The sequence below is a fragment of the Hypomesus nipponensis genome, chromosome 21, assembly GCF_054491055.1.
Source record: "Hypomesus nipponensis isolate SF chromosome 21, ASM5449105v1, whole genome shotgun sequence".
NCBI classification, from domain to species: Eukaryota; Metazoa; Chordata; class Actinopteri; order Osmeriformes; family Osmeridae; genus Hypomesus; species Hypomesus nipponensis.
Window position 1 is genome coordinate 847,203 of NC_140381.1, and position 22,798 is coordinate 870,000.

General features: G+C 47.8%; 1 protein-coding gene across 3 annotated transcripts in view; it reads left to right on the top strand.

The window, feature by feature from the left end:
• Positions 1 to 879: 879 nt before the first annotated feature.
• sdk1a (sidekick cell adhesion molecule 1a) overlaps positions 880 to 22,798 on the top strand; it is a 117,360-nt gene continuing 95,441 nt past the window's right edge. For all 3 annotated transcript variants that reach the window (XM_084685066.1, XM_084685067.1, XM_084685068.1), the window contains exon 1: positions 880 to 2,559. In XM_084685066.1, the coding sequence (XP_084541192.1) occupies positions 1,977 to 2,559 (583 nt within the window). In that variant the 5' untranslated portion in view covers positions 880 to 1,976. The remainder of the gene's footprint in view (positions 2,560 to 22,798) is intronic.

The following is a 22,798-nucleotide window of genomic DNA, read 5'->3' on the forward strand; positions in this document are numbered from 1 at the left end:
AAAAAGAGGAGAATACGAGGAAAGAATGAAAAGAGAGATTGAGAGAGAGAGGAGAAAGTGTAAAGCCAACACTACCAGCTGGAGAAACCCGCTCATAGATGTCACACCCTGACCTGCTCTCTCTCTCTCATCTGTCGCTCTCTCTCCCTGTGAGAGAAAAGGAGGAGGAAAAGGGGAAGGGGAGGAGGAGAGGAGATAAGGGGAGTGGAGAGAGTGACAGGGAGGTGAGGTCGTGTTGAAGAGATTTATTAAGACAGTAAAAGATAAGGTCATCCTCTTGTAGGCTTAAATATTAATGTGCCATTTAATGACCAACATCTCCTCATCATTCAGCTACTGTTCTCCTCTCCTACTTTGTCCTCTCATCTCTTCTCATCTAGATTACATCCCTTCTTCTCTTCTCCTCCACTCTTCTCCCTTTTCTCCTCTATAAACATTTTGTAAATATGTATATGTACACATATATTTCCAACATTTTTATGTAAGTGGTTTATTTATCTCCCTCCCTATCTCTCCTTCACTCTTTCTCTCTCCACCTCTCTCTCTCTCTCTCTCTCTCTCTCTCTCTCTCTCTCTCTCTCTCTCTCCCTCCCTATCTCTCCTTCACTCTTTCTCTCTCCACCTCTCTCTCTCTCTCTCTCTCTCTCTCTCTCTCTCTCTCTCTACCAGAATCAAACTCGTTCTCTCTCTCTTTCTGTCTCGTTCTCTTTTTCCAACCATTTGCTGCGTGTTCCAGATTGGGGGCGCCGTTCTCCGCGTTCTGCACGGAGCCTGTCTAAACAACGGAGCCGCTGTTCTGCGAACGCCTTGACCAATCAGCACGAGCGGGGCGGGTAAACGGCGAGTAAATGGAACTTTAGTGTGGAGGGTTCAGCGGAGGAAAAACGGGCTCCTCACGGAAAACCGGAGTCAGACCGGAAAACTTGCTCCAATAGCTCTTAAGAGTACTTTTATATCAGTAAGGTCGTTATTTTCTGCCGAGCAGAAAATACCCGTTTCTGTCTAGAGGAAGGTGGCAGGTGCCCCTCTTAAACCCGGGAGATTACTCCGCTCGCGGCGTTCCAAAAAGGAGGAGAGCGCGAGTCAAGTAGCACGAGCCGGGGCACAGGGCTCACAAACCAACCGCCGCTCTACTTGTTGTTCAGTACTGACTAGTTAACCACGTTACGCTAAAGAAAAAAACGAATACGTTGAGGGCGAAAGATGAAATCGACCAATAAGGAAAGAAACGCCACTGTTTTGTCGACTAACTACTTGGATCAGACCCGGGGACTCTGAAACCTTAAAAGGAGGCAGTATTTGCCGTCTGCCTGTGTGGCGCAGTGACTCTTTGTTGCGGTGTGTTTAGACGGACCGGGCTCACCTAGCTAACGGATGTTGCTCTACGAATCAGTTGAACCACGTCCTTGCTTGAAATAGAGTGAATTTAATAACTGTGTTTTTCGTATTTTAACCTGTTGGTAGCTCTTTCTATTGAGTTTTACCAGCCTTGCGCTCTGCTGAAACCCGACCAGACGGAGACAGAGGGAGAGAGTTAGCTTTCCACTGATGTTAGTGTATTTCAATAGCCAGAATTCACACCGGGAACAAGCTATAGTCGTCTGTTTAATAGTTAATAAGGATATCTAACTTGACTGTGTTCTGCTCGCATATCGGCACACAGTATCCAGGGACTACCGGAGGAACACTCTTGAATCAGACTTGCGGTGGGTCTAGAAGACAAGTCTGGGATTTACAGGATCAATAGAGAATTGATTTTTTTTTGAAAGCACACACAATAAGCAAGCACGGGCGGATAATTTATGCGCTTTATTGTCAGCAGTTAATACTGACTAAACACCCAAATGATCGGCTAGACAAATCCCTGGTGAAGACATCAAAACAACCGCGGATTTACGGGCGATAGCGGCTTTAAGCTGATAAAACCAAATCCCACTCTCTCAAATGTATTAATTCTCTCCCGGGAATCAATCGTTATGAAAATGGGATATCACTGGAGGGAGAAAACCACACACCGTGAGGTGGGGAGAAGTGTCTACGAGAACGTTGTACCGGGGAACCGAACATTGGGGACTGCTGAGCGCGGAATGTCATCGCCCGCGGAGTTTTGGCACCCGGGGCCAGGGTGTCAGCGCGAGGAGCTTGTCACCGGTGTCACGGAGCGCGGCGGCGTCGTGGAGCGCATGAGAGCAGCTCCAACGCGCCTCTTCAACGGAGAGCCCCGTGTTGCAGCAAAGCGGCGTGGCGCATGCATCCGATCCTCAGGGCTGCAGGGCAGCAACACAGCACAACAGGAACAGAATAACGGAAATTCGCCCGGTCATCGAATTATCATGAAACAACTCCCGAGTGTGAAGACGGACGGTGGTCACAGAATAACCCGCTCTACTTTCTCTAACGGAAAGCACTGGGAGAAGCGGGTAGCGCCGGCTAAATATGCCGCAAGGGACCGGCGAGGGACAGGGTCGGTGACTCGCACCGCGACGACCCTCAGCAGGAGTTGTTGGCTCGTGCTCGTCCTCGTCCTCGGTAGCGGGTGCCACATGTTGAATGCTCAAGGTAAGACCATCTGCTCAGCTTTGCTCAGCACCGGCGCCGTCCCGGTGGAGCTAGAGCTTACGCTATGCACATATTCGGTGACTAACGTTCGAAAAAAGTCTGGTTCTCGCACATTCCGGTGAATGTGTGTCATGGTGTGTGTGAGTGTGTGTTGTTTGACAGTGAGATGACACATCATTGTATTGATCAGACTGAACTAGGATGGAGAGAGATGGAGGGAGGAGAGAAGGAGGAGAGGGGAGAGATGAAGGGAGGAGAGAGGCAAGTATAGAGAAGGTTAGAGAGGGAGAAAATGAGGATAGAGGAGGGAGGAGGAGAGAGGGAGAGAGATGTGGTGAGGTGTAAAGACAGGGAAAGGAAAGGACTAGAAGAGAGAAAGGAAGATAAATCAAATGAGAGAGAAGGGAGTGAGAAACAGAAGGAGAGGGAATGGAGGGAGGGGTGAGAGAAAAGACGGGGTGAGAGAGGTAGAGGGGGAGGGTAGGGAGTTTGAGGGAGGGAGAGGAGGACAGGGAGGGAGGGAGAGGAGGACAGGGAGGGAGGGAGGACAGGGAGGGAGGGAGGGAGAGGAGGACAGGGAGGGAGGGAGGGAGGGAGAGGAGGACAGGGAGGGAGAGAGGGAGGGAGAGGAGGACAGGGAGGGAGAGAGGGAGGGAGAGGAGGACAGGGAGGGAGGGAGGGAGGGAGGGAGGGAGGGAGAGGAGGACAGGGAGGGAGAGAGGGAGAGGAGGACAGGGAGGGAGAGAGGGAGGGAGAGGAGGACAGGGAGGGAGGGAGGGAGGGAGAGGAGGACAGGGAGGGAGGGAGGGAGGGAGAGGAGGACAGGGAGGGAGGGAGGGAGGGAGAGGAGGACAGGGAGGGAGGGAGGGAGGGAGAGGCAGACAGAAGGCCAGAGTGCTGGGCTGCAGACAGGGTCATTTGAATATGTAAATGTTGTTTATGATTATGTGTAGTCTAGCTAGCGTGGATTAAGATGGCGTGGGGGTGGAGTGTGTGAATGTGTGTCTAGTTTGATACAGCGGTAGAACATGGATAATCCTGTTCTTAGTCAATGACCTGCTCCATCCCCTCCCTGTGTCTCTGTCTACATCCCATAATAACACTAGAGTAATAATACCTGCTTACTATTCACACCAGCGTGTGTGCCCATGTCAGTGTGTCTGTGTGCGTGAGTGTTGTGTTTTGTGTGTGTGTATATCTGCATGTGTGTTTCTAAGTCCATCCTATGTGTGTGCCTATGTGTTTGTGTCTCTGTATCTGTGTCTCTGTGTATGTGCGTCTGTGTGTGTGTGTGTCTCTGTGTGTGTTTCTCTGTGTGTGTCTCTGTGTGTGTCTCTGTGTGTGTGTCTCTCTGTGTGTGTGTGTGTGTGCGTCCCCTCTAGCAAGTGGCAGACCAGAGAACAGAGGAAAGGTCAGAATAGTGAGGAGGCAAAAGGTTCCAGGGTCACAGATAGACCCCAGACTGAGACAGGGGTGCGTGAGAGTGTGTGTGTGTGAGAGAGAGCGTGTGTGTGTGTGACTGTGTCAGTGTGAAAATGAAAGGGGGCGGGGGTGTGCATGTGTAAGACATTTGGGATATATGTGTGATACAGAGAAGGCAGAGAGTAGGGGAAGGGAAGAGAGTGGTGAGAGGAGAGAAGGATGAGAGGAGAGAAGGATGAGAGGAGAGAAAGATGATAGGAGAGACAGGATGAGAGGAGAAAGGATGAGAGGAGAGAAGGATGATAGAAGGATGAGAAAGGATGAGAAGAGAAAGGATGAGAGGAGAGAAGGATGAGAGGAGAGAAGGATGAGAGGAGAGAAGGATGATAGGAGAAAGGATGAGAGGAGAGAAGGATGATAGAAGGACGAGAGGAGAAAGGATGAGAGGAGAGAAGGATGATAGAAGGATGAGATCAGAAAGGATGATAGAAGGATGAGAGGAGAAAGGATGATAGGAGAGAAGGATGATAGGAGAAAGGATGACAGGACAGAAGGATGATAGGAGAAAGGATGACAGGACAGAAGGATGATAGAAGGATGAGAGGAGAAAGGATGACAGGACAGAAGGATGAGAGGAGAGAAGGATGATAGGAGAAAGGATGACAGGACAGAAGGATGAGAGGAGAAGATGCAGGTCACAGAGAAGCTCCTGCAGTTGAATCGATCATACTGCTGGATGGAGTCTGTGTCAGTCTTTCCCTCCCTCTCCAGCTCTCTTTCTACACTTCTACCCCTCCCCTCCCTCTCCATCTCTCTTTCTACCCCTCTACCCCTCCCCTCCCTCTCCATCTCTCTCTCTATTTTCCCTCCCTCTCTCTATCCCTACACCCGCTCTCTCTATCCCTCCCTTTCTCTAACCTTCCCTCCCTGTCACTCCTGTCTGTCTATCCCTCTTCTTCTCTGTCTGTCTATCCCTCCTCTCTTTCTCTCCCTCCCTCCATCTCCATATTAAAGGGTGTACCATCCACACAGTCAGCGCTCTCCTCTCTAATGTCTCCTTCTTCCCCCCTTCCCTCCTCCTCCTCTCCTGTCTCTCTCTCTTTTTCCTCCCTCCCCCTCAGCCAGTGGTCAATCGATGCCCTCCTGTAGGGCTTGTGGCGTTTATACGAGCCTGTGTCACTCTGCCAGCACATTTAAATAACCCATCCATCTTTCATTTCAGACTTAAGTGACGGCAGCATTTTACTACCTTCCCTCCATCCCTCCATCCCTCCATCCCTCCAGCCTTCCTTCCTTCCTTCCTTCCTTCCTTCCTTCCTTCCTTCCTTCCTTCCTTCCTTCCTTCCTTCCTTCCTTCCTTCCTTCCTTCCTTCCTTCCTTCCTTCCTTCCTTCCTTCCTTCCTTCCTTCCTTCCTTCCTTCCTTCCTTCCTTCCTTCCTTCCTTCCTTCCTTCATCAACTGCAAATTCAGTTTCAAATCATAGCAAGAGACAGGTAGTCCAGAAGTGGTTAGAACGCTGGAGACCTTAGCGCCAGCTGCTTATTGGCCAGAAGGGACACTGCTCAATGCTGATTGGGCGCTGTACACCACGTTAACAGAATTCAGCTTGTTGGACGGTTGGAGACGTTGGTGGGGAATGTAGGCTCTGCATTGCGCGCCTAATTTGCTCCCATCAGCATCAAGCAGGAAGTGAGGGTGGAGGGATCTGCTTAATCACTGTTTCACAGATTATCTGTCTGATTATCATTCCTTAACTTCACTGGCTGTCCACACACACACTGACACACGCTCTGACACACACACACAGGCACACACACACAGCAGAGCAAGACTAGTTGGTAAGTGAGCGTGGGTCTCAAGTGTGTGTGTGTGTGTGGGACAGACAGCAGGGTACTCAGCTCTGACAGGAAGTGATGTCCCTGGTCCACTCCTTTTATTTCCTTACTGTCAGTGGAACACTCTCAGTCCTCTCTCTCCTGCACCCGGCCATTCGCAGGACTCTCAGGTCGAGGGATGTGTGTACGTGTGTGTGTGTCACTCTGTGTGTGCGTGTCTTACTCTGTGTGTTTGCGTAGGTGGTGTGTAGGTTTTTTTAATACTTAGTATTTTAGGTTTGCACATAGTTTCGGCTGACAGGTTGAGTGTGTGTGAGGCTAATGTGTTTGTGTGTGTGTGCGTGTGTGTGTGTGGTAACCTCTCCCAGCGGCTGCTGTAAAAATGGCTGCTATTGGGGATATCACCGGCACCAAGTCTCTTTAATGGAAAATAACCACCTCTGTATGTGAGTGTGTGTGAGTGTGCATGCGTCTGTGTGTGTGTGTGAGTGAGAGAGGGAGTTTCTTTGTGTCTGTGAAGTGGTGTGTATACAACATGAGTGTTGCAGATGCACCTGCTTCCTCTCCTCTTTAAACACACACGTACACACACACACGTACACACACATACACATACACACACACACACTTACACACAAATGTACACACACAAACTCACAGACATAGGAGTGATTGATGTGGAAACAGATGGAGACAAGGCTCTGTATCTGTCAATTGGTTGACAAGTTAGTAATTGTATGTGTGTGCGTGTGTGTGCGTGCGTGTGTGCGTGCGTTACTACTGTTGTACTCCAGGTGCTTGCTGAAAGCAAGGCCATGTCAGTAATACTGGTACTGCTGCTAACAGGGTGGAAGAGGGGGGCAGAGGGGGGAGGGGAGGGGGTAGGAGAGGGGAGGGGGGAGGAGAGGGGGGAGGGGAGGAGAGGAGAAGGGAGGGGGGAGAGGGGAGGGGGGAGGAGAGGGGAGGGGGGAGGAGAGGGGGGAGGGGGAGAGGGGAGGGGATGTTTCTGCAAAGGGAAGCCACTCACCATCATCAAAGGGCAGTGGTGCCTTATGGGAACCAAAGATGGAGGGAGTGTAGTTTGTGACTGGTTGTGTTTCCAGGTGAGGATCCCAGCTGTGGTTATGATGGGGGTTGATAGTGTGGATGGGTTACTACATGTGCTGCTCTGCTAACTCTGCTCCTCCACAAGCCAATCCTGTGGCTGTGTGGATGTGTGTGTAGAGGCTTGTGCATGTGTGAGAATGTGTGTGTGTGTTTTCTGCTAGTCTCACTGTGTGTACAGGGTGTGGTCCCATAGAAACATGCAGTGCTTTGAAATATGAAGCCATCCATAAACAGTAGCCTCTCTTTCTACCTCTCTCTGTCTCTCTCTCTCTCCTCTTCCTCTACTGGTCTCTCTCTCTCCTCTTCCTCTACTGGTCTCTCTCTCTCCTCTTCCTCTACTGGTCTCTCTCTCTCTGTCCTTCTTTGATCGCTCCCTTCCTCCACCCAAACCTTTTCTTTCACTCTCTCCTGACTCTCTATGTCCTTCTCCTCTAGCCCCTCCCCCTTCCCCCTCTTCCTCCCTGTCTGTGTACTAGGTCACCCCTCTATGTCCTTCTCCTCTAACCCTTCCCCCTCTTCCTCCCTGTCTGTGTACTAGGTCACCCCTCTATGTCCTTCTCCTCTAACCCTTCCCCCTCTTCCTCCCTGTCTGTGTACTAGGTCACCCCTCTATGTCCTTCTCCTCTAACCCTTCCCCCTCTTCCTCCCTGTCTGTGTACTAGGTCACCCCTCTATGTCCTTCTCCTCTAACCCTTCCCCCTCTTCCTCCCTGTCTGTGTACTAGGTCACCCCTACTGCAAGGCATTGTGGGAGTTGACTCATTCAGCTCTTGAAGTCCGTTGGCCTTCCATTGTCCTGTATTCATTGTGTCACACACACATACAGCTTCTCACACAATCACACAATGTTGCTCGGTGACAGGGGTTAAGTTACGGTGACCAGATGTTCTGGTGTTCAGACTAATAACCCAGCAGGCTGTCCTGTTCCCCAGTGCTCCAGTGGGAACAGACTAATAACCCAGCAGACTGTCCTGTTCCCCAGTGCTCCAGTGCTCCAGTGGGAACAGACCTAACCCATCATCATGCTCTGTTCCAGCCGGCACCACACAACATATCAAAACACATCAACAATGCACCTCTTATCTGAACTCAACACTGATTGGCCTGTATCTGTGTCGACACACGCACAGACACACAGAGGGAACACACATGGATTTTCCCATTAAGCTGCCCGAGCTGCTGTGTCCTCAGTCAGCCAATCAGAAGCTGTCAGGGCACGGTGTCACATCTGTCATCAGAGATGAAATGGCCACCTGTTACCCCCCCCCCCCTCTTCCTCTCTCCCTCCTTGATAATGCTTTGACTATGGGCTGGGTATTTGAATAAAATGTTTGCATGTTGAATCCACACCAGGAGAAGAGAGGAGGAGGATGACAGCAGAGGAGGGATGACAGCAGAGAAGGGATGACTGCATGAAAGGATGACAGCATGGAGGGATGACAGCATGGAAGGATGACAGCAGAGAAGGGATGACAGCATGAAAGGATGACAGCATGAATGAATGACAGCATGGAGGGATGACAGCATGGAGGGATGACAGCATGGAGGGATGACAGCATGGAGGGATGACGGCATGGAGGGATGATAGCATGAATGAATGACAGCATGGAGGGATGACAGCATGGAGGGATGACAGCAGAGGAGGGATGACGGCATGGAGGGATGACAGCATGGAGGGATGACGGCATGGAGGGATGACGGCATGGAGGGATGACAGCATGGAGGGATGACGGCATGGAGGGATGACAGCAGAGGAGGGATGACGGCATGGAGGGATGACAGCATGGAGGGATGACGGCATGGAGGGATGACGGCATGGAGGGATGACAGCATGGAGGGATGACGGCATGGAGGGATGATAGCATGAATGAATGACAGCATGGAGGGATGACAGCAGAGGAGGGATGACGGCATGGAGGGATGACAGCATGGAGGGATGACGGCATGGAGGGATGACAGCAGAGGAGGGATGACAGCAGAGGAGGGATGACAGCATGGAGGGATGACAGCAGAGGAGGGATGACAGCATGGAGGGATGACAGCAGAGGAGGGATGAGAGCATGGAGCGATGATAGCATGAATGAATGACAGCATGGAAGGATGACAGCATGGAGGGATGACAGCAGAGGAGGGATGACAGCATGGAGGGATGACAGCAGAGGAGAGGGGGATGAGATGACGGTTTCTGGAGCAGAAGCCTGTTGCAGGTGTATGCTCTCCAGACCCACTTTGATCTGCCACAGGTGTGTGTGGCTGTGTGTGTGTGGCTGTGTGTGTGTGTGTGTGTGTGTGTGGCTGTGTGTGTGTGTCGTGATTTATTTGAGCAGTAGATTTATCCACAGTTCTTTTGATCTTATCTAGGAGGTTTTGTGTGTGTGAGAGTGTGTGTGTGAGAGAGTGTGTGTGTGAGAGAGTGTGTGTGTGCAGAGTTTAGTCCACTAGTTTGATGTGAGTGAGAGGTGGGTCTCTGAAGAGGTGCCCAGCAGAGTCTTGGCTCCTGCTCCAGAGGGTGTGTGTGTGTGTGTGTGTGTCTTGGATAGGACCCAGGGCTATGTCAGAGTGTGTGAATGTGACTGTGCTTGCATGTGTGTATGTATGAGTGTGTGTGTGTGTGTTGGACAAAGCCCAGGGCTCTGTCAGTATGTGTCAGCGTATGTGTGTGTGTCAGTGTGTGATTGTGTGTGTGTCAGTGTGTTGGACAAAGCCCAGGTCTGTCAGTGTGTGTGTGTTGTAGGTAAAGTGATGTCTTATTACAACCCTCAGGCTCACAGAGTTAGACCTACTACAGGAGAGAGCAGAAGAGAGTACATCGATGATATGAAACAGCAGCTATGACATGTGATGACACCTAACATGTGATGATCAGTATTCATCTGCTTCACAGTGTCCAGTCTGTCTGATGATGCTTTAAACCAGCAGGCACACACACACACACACACACACACACACACACACACACACACACACACAATGTCTGTAGTTGAAGCATAACACACACTCCATTGGGCCATTTGTCTCATCTTGTTATACACAAACACACGTATACACGTACACACACACACCCCTGTACACACATACAAACACACACACATGCAAGGTTTATTAATATTGTGAAGTTTTCATTTGAGGAACAAAAAGAAAAGACAACAAAAAGGAAACAATTGAGATTAAATGAAATTAACCAAAAATAGATAAATTAATGATCTCTCTCTCACACACACACACTCACTCTCTTTCTTGCTCTCTCACACACACATTCAATGTAGTGGGCATTACTACCACAGAAAACCTTGTTATGCGTGTTTGTGCGTCTGGGTGTCATTCTGCCCAGTGTGTGTATGTTTCTGAATATACATGTAGCAGTCTGTGAGTGTATGTGTATCTAGGTGTGTGTGTGTGTGTGTGTGGGGGGGGGGGGCAGTGGGGTTTTAGTCTCTAAATGTCAGTCCCTTTAGGCCTGTAACATTTTTCAGCCTTCACATTCACTTCTACACACATACACAAACATACGCAAGGATAACATGTTCTGTGTGTCTGCCGAGGGGGGTATTTCTGGTATGTCTGTTGTGTGTGTTTGTGTGTGTATCTAAGTGTGTGTGTGTTTTGTGTGTGAGTGTGTGATGAGAGAGAGGGTGTGTGTGTGTGTGAAAGAGAGGGTGTGTGTATGTGTGTGAGTGTGTGTATGAGAGAGAGGGTGTGTGTATGTGTGTGAGTGTGTGTATGAGAGAGAGGGTGTGAAGGCTTTTAGTGTTCTACAGTGCACTTAGTATTAACTGTCTGATTATCTGTATTCACAGTCATTTTCTCTGACATGGCAAGTTATTAGGCTGTCAAAGCCTCATGTAAGTGTGTGTGTGTGTGTGGGGGGGTCATATGTGTGTGTATTTGAATTTTCATAAACAGCTAGCAGACTTCTGCTCAATGCTGTTCGAAGAAAATATATTCAACATTTCCCCCCCTCTCTTCCCCCCTCACTATCTCTCTCCCTCTCTTCATCAGTTTCTCTCTCACCCCCCTCTCTCTCTACCACACTCTCTCTCCACCCCCTCTCCCTCTCTCCCCTGTCACCTGATGGTCTTGTTGCCCAGCTTCAAGGTAAATCTAATTAGCCTGTATAACGACCCACAGCTGGCTCTACACACACATGCACACTCACACTCACATTGGTACATATACTGTATGCATATTTACATAAAAATAAAATAACAATAAAAAACACACACACACACAGACGTATATTGTTGCTAGTAGAATAGGCTTAGAGAGAGCACAGAGAGATGGTTTTATACAGGTCATCACACACACTTCTGGAATGAGATAGGTGCTCCTGTGCGTGTGTGCGCGAGTCTGTGTGTGTCCAGTATTATTCTGGGTACTTGAATAACTAGCATGCTGACAATATGTCTTCCACTACAACACACACACACACACACACACACAGAAAGCTGTGATTGGTTGCTGAGCGCTTAGGTTTCAGGTGAGGAGAGAGATTTTTCGTTTTCAATCTTCTCCGTCTTTAATATCGCTGAAACAGTAACTGGCGTGCCGCGGACACACACACACAGACGTGACAGCTTCCTGTGTTAAATAACAGTCACTTCCTGTGTCTAGTCGTGCCAGCAATAGCATTCTGTTCCCCATAGCATTTTCAATCTGAAGAAACAACACACACACACACACACCGCACGGTAAAGCAATGACACAGGGGTTAAAGAGATCTGAAAGAATCTCCAAAGCTACCAGTGTGTGTGTGTGTGTGTGCGTGTGTCCAAAGCCAAGTGCTACAGAGCAAACAAAACAAAGCCACATAGACTCCTGTAATGAGGAGAACAAAGAGAGAGAGTGGAAGGGAGGGAGGTTGCAGGAAAGTGAAATTAAGTAAAATAAATACGGAGGGGAAAGAAAAGATGAAAGATGAATTTCATGCCTATATGAGTTTTATATTTTCTATTTTCCTATCCCACTCTCCCTCTCTTTCTCCTTCTCTACATTCATCTCTTTCTTTCTCCATCTCTCTCTTTTCTCTCTCATGGGTGACCTGTTCTTTCCACTCTGTCATCTTTCCCAGTTTCATGTTACAGACTTTTCTAGTGCTACATCCTTCCACCCCCCCATCCCCCGCCTTAAATCTCTCTTTCTGTGTCGGTCTCTCTCTGTCTGCCTGCCCCCTTCCCTCTCTCCCTCTCTCTCCCTCTGTCGCTCTCTCCCTCTCTCTCCCTCTCACCCTCTCTCTTTCTCCATGGACCACCACATTTAAGTCTCACACTTACCCCCTCCCTCCCTCCCTCCCTCCCTCCCTCCCTCCCTCCCTCCCTCCCTCCCTCCCTCCCTCCCTCCCTCCCTCCCTCCCTCCCTCCCTCCCTCCCTCCCTCCCTCCCTCCCTCCCTCCCTCCCTCCCTCCCTCCCTCCCTCCCTCCCTCCCTCCCTCCCTCCCTCCCTCCCTCCCTCCCTCCCTCCCTCCCTCCCTCCCTCCCTCCCTCCCTCCCTCCCTCCATCTTACTCCCAGGCAGGTTTGAGGGCAGAATTACATTACTGCCACCTCCCCTCCTCTTGCGTGTGTACGTGTGTGTGTGTGACTGCAGTAACCCTATCCTGGTACAGAAGGTATAACAACTCCTTGGAAGCATTTGGGAATGTTTGGCACTGTATCCAACTGCCTGTGTGTTTGATTGTGTGTACATTTATACGTGCATGTGTATGCATGTGTACTGTGTGCATGCATATGTTTGTATGTGGACACGTATGTGTGTTAATGTGTAGGTATGTGTGTATGTGTGTAGTGATTAAACAGGGGGTAATTGAGCCACTCATGTTTTAACTGACTGTCCAAATCTGTGAAGAGCAGGGGTCTGATTGGGTGGTTTGTAATTAACCTGACCCAATCACAACACTCTGGGAGGCACTCTGGTTGCTGTTGGAGACACCACAGGGTAACAACAAAAAAGCCACAGAGAGAGATAGGCAGTGTATGAGGTAGTCCCCTCTCAACAAAGCCAACCATGTATTTCCTCCATATTCATCCTGACTGACCTAGTGTGTGTGTCTTGTGTGAAGATCTTTGTGTGTGTGTGTGAGGGTCTGTGAGTGTGTAGAGTAGCTGCTCTCCAGAGTGTACATAGCAGACTATCAGAGAAAGTGTCTGAGGAGATCCCAACACACACACACACACACACATACACACTCACTGTTGGAAACTTCTCTGTAGATGGAGCTGTGATGTTGGCCTCGCGCCCAAACAGAAAATGATTTAACAACAACTAAAAGCTTCTGGCTTTTCCCTCCCTCCCTCCCTCCCTCCCTCCCTCCCTCCCTCCCTCCCTCCCTCCCTCCCTCCCTCCCTCCCTCCCTCCCTCCCTCCCTCCCTCCCTCCCTCCCTCCCTCCCTCCCTCCCTCCCTCCCTCCCTCCCTCCCTCCCTCACAATTTTAACGCTGTGTTGAACTGTCCCAGACATCTAGTCTGTGTTGAACTGTCCCAGACATCTAGTCTGTGTTGAACTGTCCCAGACATCTAGTCTGTGTTGAACTGTCCCAGACATCTAGTCTGTGTTGAACTGTCCCAGACATCTAGTCTGTGTTGAACTGTCCCAGACATCTAGTCTGTGTTGAACTGTCCCAGACATCTAGTCTGTGTTGAACTGTCCCAGACATCTAGTCTGTGTTGAACTGTCCCAGACATCTAGTCTGTGTTGAACTGTCCCAGACATCTAGTCTGTGTTGAACTGTCCCAGACATCTAGTCTGTGTTGAACTGTCCCAGACATCTAGTCTGTGTTGAACTGTCCCAGACATCTAGTCTGTGTTGATCTGTCCCAGACATCTCTTTCATCGTCCCCGGGACAACGGGACACCGTTAATTTAGAGCCCTGGGGAAACTCTGTTCTACTGTTGCACTCAGTTAAACTGTCTTCATACACACACTGTGTGTGCATTTGAAGATAACTTGTTAACACAGTAAAATAACTGAAGTAGGGAGAGAGAAAGGAGGAGGAGAGAAGGAAAGAGAGGAGAGAAAGTGAGAGAGAAAGAGGAGGAGGATTAGTTTAATCTCACACTTGGTTTCACACATTGCTTTTGGTTATATGTCTTCCTAATGACATTAATCATTGAGCACTATAATGAGAGAGAGAGAGAGAGAGAGAGAGAGAGAGAGAGAGAGAGAGAGAGAGAGAGAGAGAGAGAGAGAGAGAGAGAGAGAGAGAGAGAGAGAGAGAGAGAGAGAGAGAGAGAGAGAGAGAGAGAGAGAGAGAGAGAGAGAGAGAGAGAGAGAGAGAGAGAGATGGAGGAAGAGAGAAATAGAAAGGTAGAGAGAGAGGGGGAGGGAGGTAGAGAGAGAGAGGGGGAGGGAGAGATAGTCTACTCTACACCAGAAGCAGAGTCAGTCTATAATCAGATAAGTACATTAGCTGTAATTTTCCTCTTCATGTTAAAGAGGGAGAACGCAAATGTGTGTTTGTGTTAGTATGTGTGTACTTGTGTGTGTATTTAGTGTTTACGTGTGTGTGTTTGTTTGCATTAGTGTGTGTGCGTGTGTCTTAGTGTATCTGTGTGTGTGTGTGTTAGTGTGTGTCATAGACAGATATTTCCAGAGAGAGAGATTTAACCGTATGCTTCTAAGCCTTATGCTAGTCTAAAAATAAACCCCAGTATTTTCTCACTCAATCTATCCGTCTCTCTTCATCTCTCTCCCTCCTCCCACCATCTCCCCATCCATACGGCAGGCCACACCTACAACACCTGTTCCTGTCTGTTAGGAGAGAGGAGAGAGACAGAGAGAGAGAGAGAGAGAGAGAGGGAGAGAGAGAGAGAGGAGAGAACAGATGAGTGAATCTGAGTTGAGAGAAAAGTTTATTTTTTCAGGAGTTTTACCCTCTTTATTTTTCTCTGTCTCACTCTTTTAGTAGTCTGACTAAACATGACTCAGTAATATCTATTCTATTCTGGTGTGTGTGAGAGTAAAAGGTGTGTGTGTGAAACAGAAAGAGGGATTGTTTACATTTGCTTGAGTGAGTGTGGTGTGTGTGAGTGTGTGTGTTTGTGGTGTGTGTGTTTGTGGTGTGTATGTGTGTTTTCTCACTTCAGACAGAAGCAGAGGTGCTGAAGGACTTCTGGAGAGAAAGACACACAGACAAGCTTTTTATTTCCCTGCTCTCCATCTCTCTCTCTCCATCTCTCTCTCTCCATCTCTGCCTTTAGGATATTTACATTATTCTGCTCCTCACTCCCCCCATCCTCCTGTTGTCCTGACATTAATAATGGAGAGAGAAAGGGGAGAGAGAGGGAGAGATGGAGAGAGAGAGAGAAAGGGGAGAGAGAGGGAGAGATGGAGAAAGAGAGAGAAAGGGGAGAGAGAGGGAGAGATGGAGAAAGAGAGAGAAAGGGGAGAGAGAGGGAGAGATGGAGAAAGAGAGAGAAAGGGGAGAGAGAGGGAGAGATGGAGAAAGAGAGAGAAAGGGGAGAGAGAGGGAGAGATGGAGAAAGAGAGAGAAAGGGAGAGAGAGGGAGAGATGGAGAAAGAGAGAGAAAGGGGAGAGAGAGGGAGAGATGGAGAAAGAGAGAGAAAGGGAGAGAGAGGGAGAGATGGAGAAAGAGAGAGAAAGAGGGACAGATGTATGGAGCAAAAAGAGTGGAAAGACGAGGATTGGGAGAAGGGAGAATGAACGGACAAGGGAGAATAAAAGAACGGCATGAAGAAATGAGGGATGAGAGAGGAGGGAAAGCGAGAGAACAGAATGGTCAAATTGACTTTTTTGACTTTTAAAGATACCTTTATTGGGCAGTTAGAACTGCCAGCCAACCAAGCAGTTTACCACACCAGGCATTTCTTATCAAGACAAAACCCTTTCACTTTCAAATTTCACAGAAAGTTACTTTCCAAACAATCGAATAGAGGGATAGAAGGATAGAGAGATGGGGAGGAGTGGAGGGAAGGATGGAGGGATTGAAGAATAGAGAGATGGAGTGGATGGAGGGATAGAAGGATAGAGAGATGGAGGGATGGAGGGAAGGAGAAGATGGAGGGAAGGAGAGGAGAGTAAAAGATCAGGGTGATGTGGAGAGGAGAGAGCAGAGAGGGTCATGTCATACTGTAGTGGACTTCCTGTCCTCAGGGCCAGTTGTGAGGGGATGTGGGGTGTGTAGTTCTGATAGCTGTGTTTGTAGTTCTGATAGCTGTCATTGAGAAGGTCAAGCATAACCTCAGCAGGAGCCCACTACTAATCCTGCTGCCTTATACACTACGTGTGTGTGTGTGTGTGTGTGAGTGTGTGTGAGTGTGTGTGTGTGTCTCTCATCTGTACTTTCTGCAGGTACTGGATTAAACTATTACCTAGCTCCTCCACTCCTCCCCATCTCTCCTCCCCTTCCCTCTTCTCCCCTCCTATCCTCTCCTCCACTCCTCCCCTCCTCTCCTCCTCCTCCTCTCCTCCCCTCTCCTCCCCTCCTCCCCATCTCTCCTCCTCCCCTCGTGCAGTACCAGCCGTGAGGCTCTAATTTATTTAGCTAACGATCTACACCACCACCCTGCATGCCCAATGAAGTAGCTCTCTCTAAACTCTGTTTGAAACATAGTTTGTCTGTGTGTGTGTGTAGTTGTATGTATGTATGTATGTATGTATTTATGTTGTGTGTGTGTGTTTTGGCTCTGTGTGATTAGAAAAGTCCTGACATTTTAGCTTAGTCATTATCCCTCGCAAAGCCCCTCTGACACATGCTACCCTGCGCTGGCTGTGAGGGTGTGTGTGTGTGAAAGTGTGAGAGTGTGTGTGTGAGTGTGTGTGTATCCCACTGTAAGACAGGTCCTCAGTATGGATATGGGGGCTAATCTAGGAGGATCACTGCTCCTCTCTCTAGTCTCTCAGATTACTCTGTCTGCAGGGAGAACACACACACACACACACATAGTCTGTCTCTCCGTCTCTCCGTCTCTTTCTCTCACACACACACACACACACACACACAGTCTCTTTGCAAGGTCCTGTGGTTTTCAATAGAACTTCTGTGTGTGTGTCTACCTGATGTGTGTGTGTTTTAACTGGGTCAGTGGGCTTGTTCAAGTCCTTTGAGACATCTTAATAAATAGCTTTTCCTGCTTGTCACATCACCATGTTATAGAGGGGCAACTCTGGGGTGTGGGTGTACGTGTGTGTGTATGTGTCTACCTGCTGTGTGTGTTTGTGAGTGTGTGTGTGTCTAACTGGTGTGTGTGTGTGTGTATTGTAGGTACATAGGAAGTGCTATATGGTTAAATGGTATGGAGGGTCAGAAGGGTTAGGGTCAGAAGGGTTAGGGTCAGAAGGGTTAGGGTCAGAAGGTTGCTGCAATAGAGTAAACAGGCCCAGTGTGGGAGAGACAGACACACACAGAGGAAGTTGTCAAGGGGCAGGTGTTGTGTTCCCATCCACTCACCCCCCCCCCAACCCTCCTCGTGCATGTGTGTGTGTGTGTGAGCCAAGGCCACAGAGAGTTAGTGTCATTAGCTAAGTGTTGTCTTTTTGTAGACTCCCAACTGTTATCGTTTGAATGTGTTGATTTTAAACGCTACTGGATAATCCCCAGCACTGACTGCAGAGAGCACACTGTGAGAGAGAGGGTGTGTGTGTGTGTGTGTGTGTGTGTGTGGGGGAGACAGAATGGGTATATCTGGGTGTGTGTATCTGTGAGTATGTGTGTGGTTCATGTGTGTGTGTGAGAATAATATCAACAACAATTATAACAGATAGCCAAACAGATCAATTATAGATATGTTAGACACACTACGATCTGTTATAGATCTCTTATAACGCAATATGGTCTGTTATAGATCTGTTCCCGCACAACCCTGGGATTGGCCATCTTAACAGATCCAGACACCTGGACAAATAGAAAAGGAAGGTGACTAACTGTGTGTGTTTGTGTGTATCAGAGTGTGTGTTTGTGTGTATCAGAGTGTGTTTGTGTGTATCAGAGTGTGTGTGTTTGTGTGTATCAGAGTGTGTGTGTTTGTGTGTATCAGAGTGTGTGTGTTTGTGTGTATCAGAGTGTGTGTGTTTGTGTGTATCAGAGTGTGTGTGTTTGTGTGTATCAGAGTGTGTGTGTTTGTGTGTATCAGAGTGTATGTGTTTGTGTGTATCAGAGTGTGTGTTTGTGTGTATCAGAGTGTGTGTTTGTGTGTATCAGAGTGTGTGTGTTTGTGTGTATCAGAGTGTGTGTGTTTGTGTGTATCAGAGTGTGTGTTTGTGTGTATCAGAGTGTGTGTTTGTGTGTATCAGAGTGTGTGTGTTTGTGTGTATCAGAGTGTGTGTTTGTGTGTATCAGAGTGTGTGTGTTTGTGTGTATCAGAGTGTGTGTGTTTGTGTGTATCAGAGTGTGTGTGTTTGTGTGTATCAGAGTGTGTGTGTTTGTGTGTGTCAGAGTGTGTGTGTTTGTGTGTATCAGAGTGTGTGTGTTTGTGTGTATCAGAGTGTGTGTGTTTGTGTGTATCAGAGTGTGTGTTTGTGTGTTTCAGAGTGTGTGTTTGTGTGTTTCAGAGTGTGTGTGTTTGTGTGTATCAGAGTGTGTGTGTTTGTGTGTATCAGAGTGTGTGTTTGTGTGTGTCAGAGTGTGTGTGTTTGTGTGTATCAGAGTGTGTGTGTTTGTGTGTATCAGAGTGTGTGTGTATCAGAGTGTGTGTGTTTGTGTGTATCAGAGTGTGTGTGTTTGTGTGTATCAGAGTGTGTGTGTTTGTGTGTGTCAGATTATGTGTGTTTGTGTGTATCAGAATGTGTGTCTATTAGCAGGCATATTGATCCAGTGTGGTCAGTAAGCCTGCTAAACGCTGATGACAAAATACTACTGCTATAATTGAACTCTTTACACCCTCTCTTTCTCCCCCTCTTCCTCTCTCCTCCCCATCTTCCTCTCTCCTAATCTCCTCTTGTAACTTCCTGCACCACCCTTTTTCTTACTAGAAATGCTCAGTGTGTGTGTGTATGTGGTGTGTATTGGTGGTGTGTATGTGGTGTGTATATGTCAGATGGGGGGGGTCAGATGGCTGAGCAGTTAGGGAGTCGGGCTATTAATCAGAAGGTTGCCGGTGCGATTCCACACCATGCTAAATGACGTTGTGTCCTTGGGCAAGGCACTTCACCCTACTTGCCTCGGGGAGAATGTCCCTGTACTTACTGTAAGTCGCTCTGGATAAGAGCGTCTGCTAAATGAGTAAATGTATCTGTGTGTGTGTTGCTTTGAGGTTCTTTTTAGAGTGCTCTGACCTTGTGTACACTTCGGTCTACAGTTTTATTATGAACATAGTCCAGACACACACACACACACACACACACTGCATACACACACACACACACACACACAGACTCAGTAACCTGTGGCCAGGGTCCCATACAGAGTATTAAAGGTTCTTAAGAGACAGAATTCACTAATGACTTCCTTTATCTCCCAAAGACAGCTTTAAGTCTGATCACTTAGGCTGCACACACACACACACACGCACACACACACACACACGCACACGCACACACACGCACACACACACACATACACACACACACCCAAACAGAACAAAACACTGAGGCAAACTCTCTCCTGCACACACTCCCACTCTCTGGTCTCCCTGTTCTGTGGAGGGGAGGGCCTCTTGGCCTTTCACTGTGGTTGGATGTGCTTTTCAGCAGCAGGTGGTGGAAAGAAGGAAAATAATGGAAGGAGGGAGGATTTGCAGGATTTGAAGTAAATAAGCAGGGAGGGATGGGGAGATGAGAGATGAAGGGATAGAAGGGGGATAGAGAGAGAAAATGGGGGGATGGAGAGAATGAGAGATTTGGAGGATAAGGTGATTGGATAGGCTTAATGTGGTTGGTCATTTTTCCTCTCCTCTCCATGTGTTTATGTATTATATTTCATATCAGATATAGTTGTCAATTTCCACTGTGTGTGAATGAGGTGTGTGTGTATATTCAGGTATGTTTGAGGCATGCGAGAGAGAGAGAGAGAGCAGGGTGGTCACTGTGATCTAGGACACTGGGGTTCAATCCCCCCTACACACACACACAGCTGTGTGTGTGTCTGTGCATGTCTGTGTGTGTGTGTAACTTGCCTTTGACAGTTTTCCGACGGGACTTGGCAGTGTGTGTGTGTGTGTGACAGATCTGAGATGATTCCTGGCTTTAACGATGTGTGTGCGTGTTTGTAGATTTGTATGTGAACTCTGTCGTCACACACAGACACACACATGTTGTATAGTCTGAGTGTGAGTCATAGAGGCTTTTAGACAGTCCTCTGACACTAACCTGCTGCTGCTGGTGACAGGAAGGACACAACACACATACACACCCAGAGAAACTACACACACAGACATGCTGACACACACACACACACACAGACAGACAAACTACACACACAGACAAACTACACACACAGACACACACTGACTTTTTAAGTGACCCTTTTCTGTACCACTCTTCCCTCTCTCTCTCTCTCTCTCTTTTTTTTTCCATGACACACTGCATTTCTACCTCTCCCACTGTCTGAGCCTGATACAGCTGGCACACATGACACACACTGCATTTCTACCCCTCCCACTGTCTGAGCCTGATACAGCTGGCACACATGACACACACTGCATTTCTACCCCTCCCACTGTCTGAGCCTGATACAGCTGGCACACATGACACACTGCATTTCTACCCCTCCCACTGTCTGAGCCTGATACAGCTGGCACACATGACACACACTGCATTTCTACCCCTCCCACTGTCTGAGCCTGATACAGCTGGCACACATGGGGGTCCTTTCCTGGTTCAGCCGACCGATCTCCAACAAAATGTCATTCACTTAGTTATACGACGGAAGAGGATTATAAGACTGTGATTGGATGTGCATTCATTCCTTGATGAATACCCAAGTTAACGTAACTGTGTTCCGCCACCCATCACCTGTGACATGCACCCTCCTGGAACTACTGTTCCAGCAAACCTATTTCAGGATGAGCCTTTATTCTTCTGCCCTAAGTAGGCCTACACCATCTCTTGGTCAGTTTTTGGCACTTGCACCATGAGATGCAGTTTGTGCAACTCATTTACTGGTAACTGGGAATACATGAGATTACGTTAAATTTCACAGTTCCTCATGCAGAATTCAGCTGCCATTAAATGAACATCTCTCTGTATACAGCATCCATGCTCTGTTTAACAGGATCAGAATGTGCACATCGTTTTTCTATTTGTTATTCTCATCATACAGAAGTACCAGTAGCTCCCATACATGAAGCATCTCTGCAGCCATGTCTGCGGCAGCAGGGCTGCAACAAACGATTATTTTGATAATCGACTATTCTAACGATTATTAGATCGATTAGTCGACTAATCATCTATTTTTTCATTGATTAATCAGAATGCTTTGAACAATTATTCAGCTTTTGCAATTTGCTAAAAAAATGAGTCATACTTATTCTAACTAATAAATAAAACCAAGAAATCACTTCAGCTTTTGAAAAAAAAATATTTGTATTGCACTTTGAGCCAACTGAACAGTATATTACATCTCTTTTTGTCCAATTGTGTCCAACCTAAACCAAAAATTCTCTCTAAGCATTGTTTCAATCATGTTGCTTTAAAGTATATAAAAGATAAATAAACAAAAATAAGTCAGTTGTATTTCAGACAAAAGAAAGGAGGAATGTAACCATATCTCTTGTAAGACAACAGGGTTCTGTTTAATGAAAAACAGTGAGTAACAGTATAATTTCTGGACTGGCTTTTTGTTTGTCTCATTACAATGGTCGTACACACTGAACTGTCTAACTGCTGTCTGTGGACATGTTGCTACGGTGTTAGTAAAATACTGCCGTGAAATACTGCGTTATTTGTCATTATCAACTGGTGTCGCTAACTAGCCATCCAGCTTGAGTACACTCACCTCTTGCCGTTTCCATCTCCTCTCGTGCGGGGATTCTTTCGTTTTAAATGTTCATGCATGCACGTTGTGCTACCATGGAAAACAATTTTCGGTTACAGACGGTTACTTTTTCAGGCCTGTTGGCACCATAGAGGTAGGTTGGCACCCTAAAATGTTTAGCGCTGTTTTCTTCTATTGGATAGCATACGGGAGGGCTGCATTAGTCTAGCGCTACAGCGCCGCACTGGTCAAATCACGTTATTGCAGGCACTTAAAATAGGTCCTTTGAGATCAGACGATTTGTTGACAACAGAAATATTTGTAGACATTTTTTTTATTGTCGACGTTTTTGATAACCTTGACTAATCGTTGCAGCCCTACCATCATCATCATCATCATCATCATCATTGTCCGGTGATGAAGAGCTGTTGGCTTGTAATAGCTCTCATGCTCGCGCTGAACTCAGAGTGGATGTACTCATTCAGCTTTTCTGGAACTGAAGAGTTTCCTGTTTTAGGGGAAATCAGGTCAAAGTTCAGGGTTAGGTTCACAGTTTGTTGAACACGCTTTCTGGAATACCCCCCTGGCCTGTCTGGCATGTTTACATGCATGTGTTCATGTATGTGTTTCTCTCTCACACACACACAGTAAATCCTCACCTCGTCTGAGTAACAGATGCCAGGGTCCAGACGGGTCATAGACCAGAGTGAGTGAGTGTATGAGTGAGTGAGTGTGTGTTTGTTAATTTTGTTGGGAAGCGGGAAACCTGTTTCAGTCCAGAGGTGATTTAATCTGGAGGTCACAGCCTGGATGAATTCATCACCTGGCACATACATCACTGTCACCCACTCACACCTCCTTCTCAGGAGGTGATGTATGTGGGGTTAAATGGTTGGTTGTGTCGTGAAGCGTCCACTTGACTGCAGTACAGTCATGAACCCTCCTTCCCTCTTTCCCCCCACCCATCCCAATCTATGCCTCTTATTCTCTCTCCCCCTCTCTCTCTCTTTCC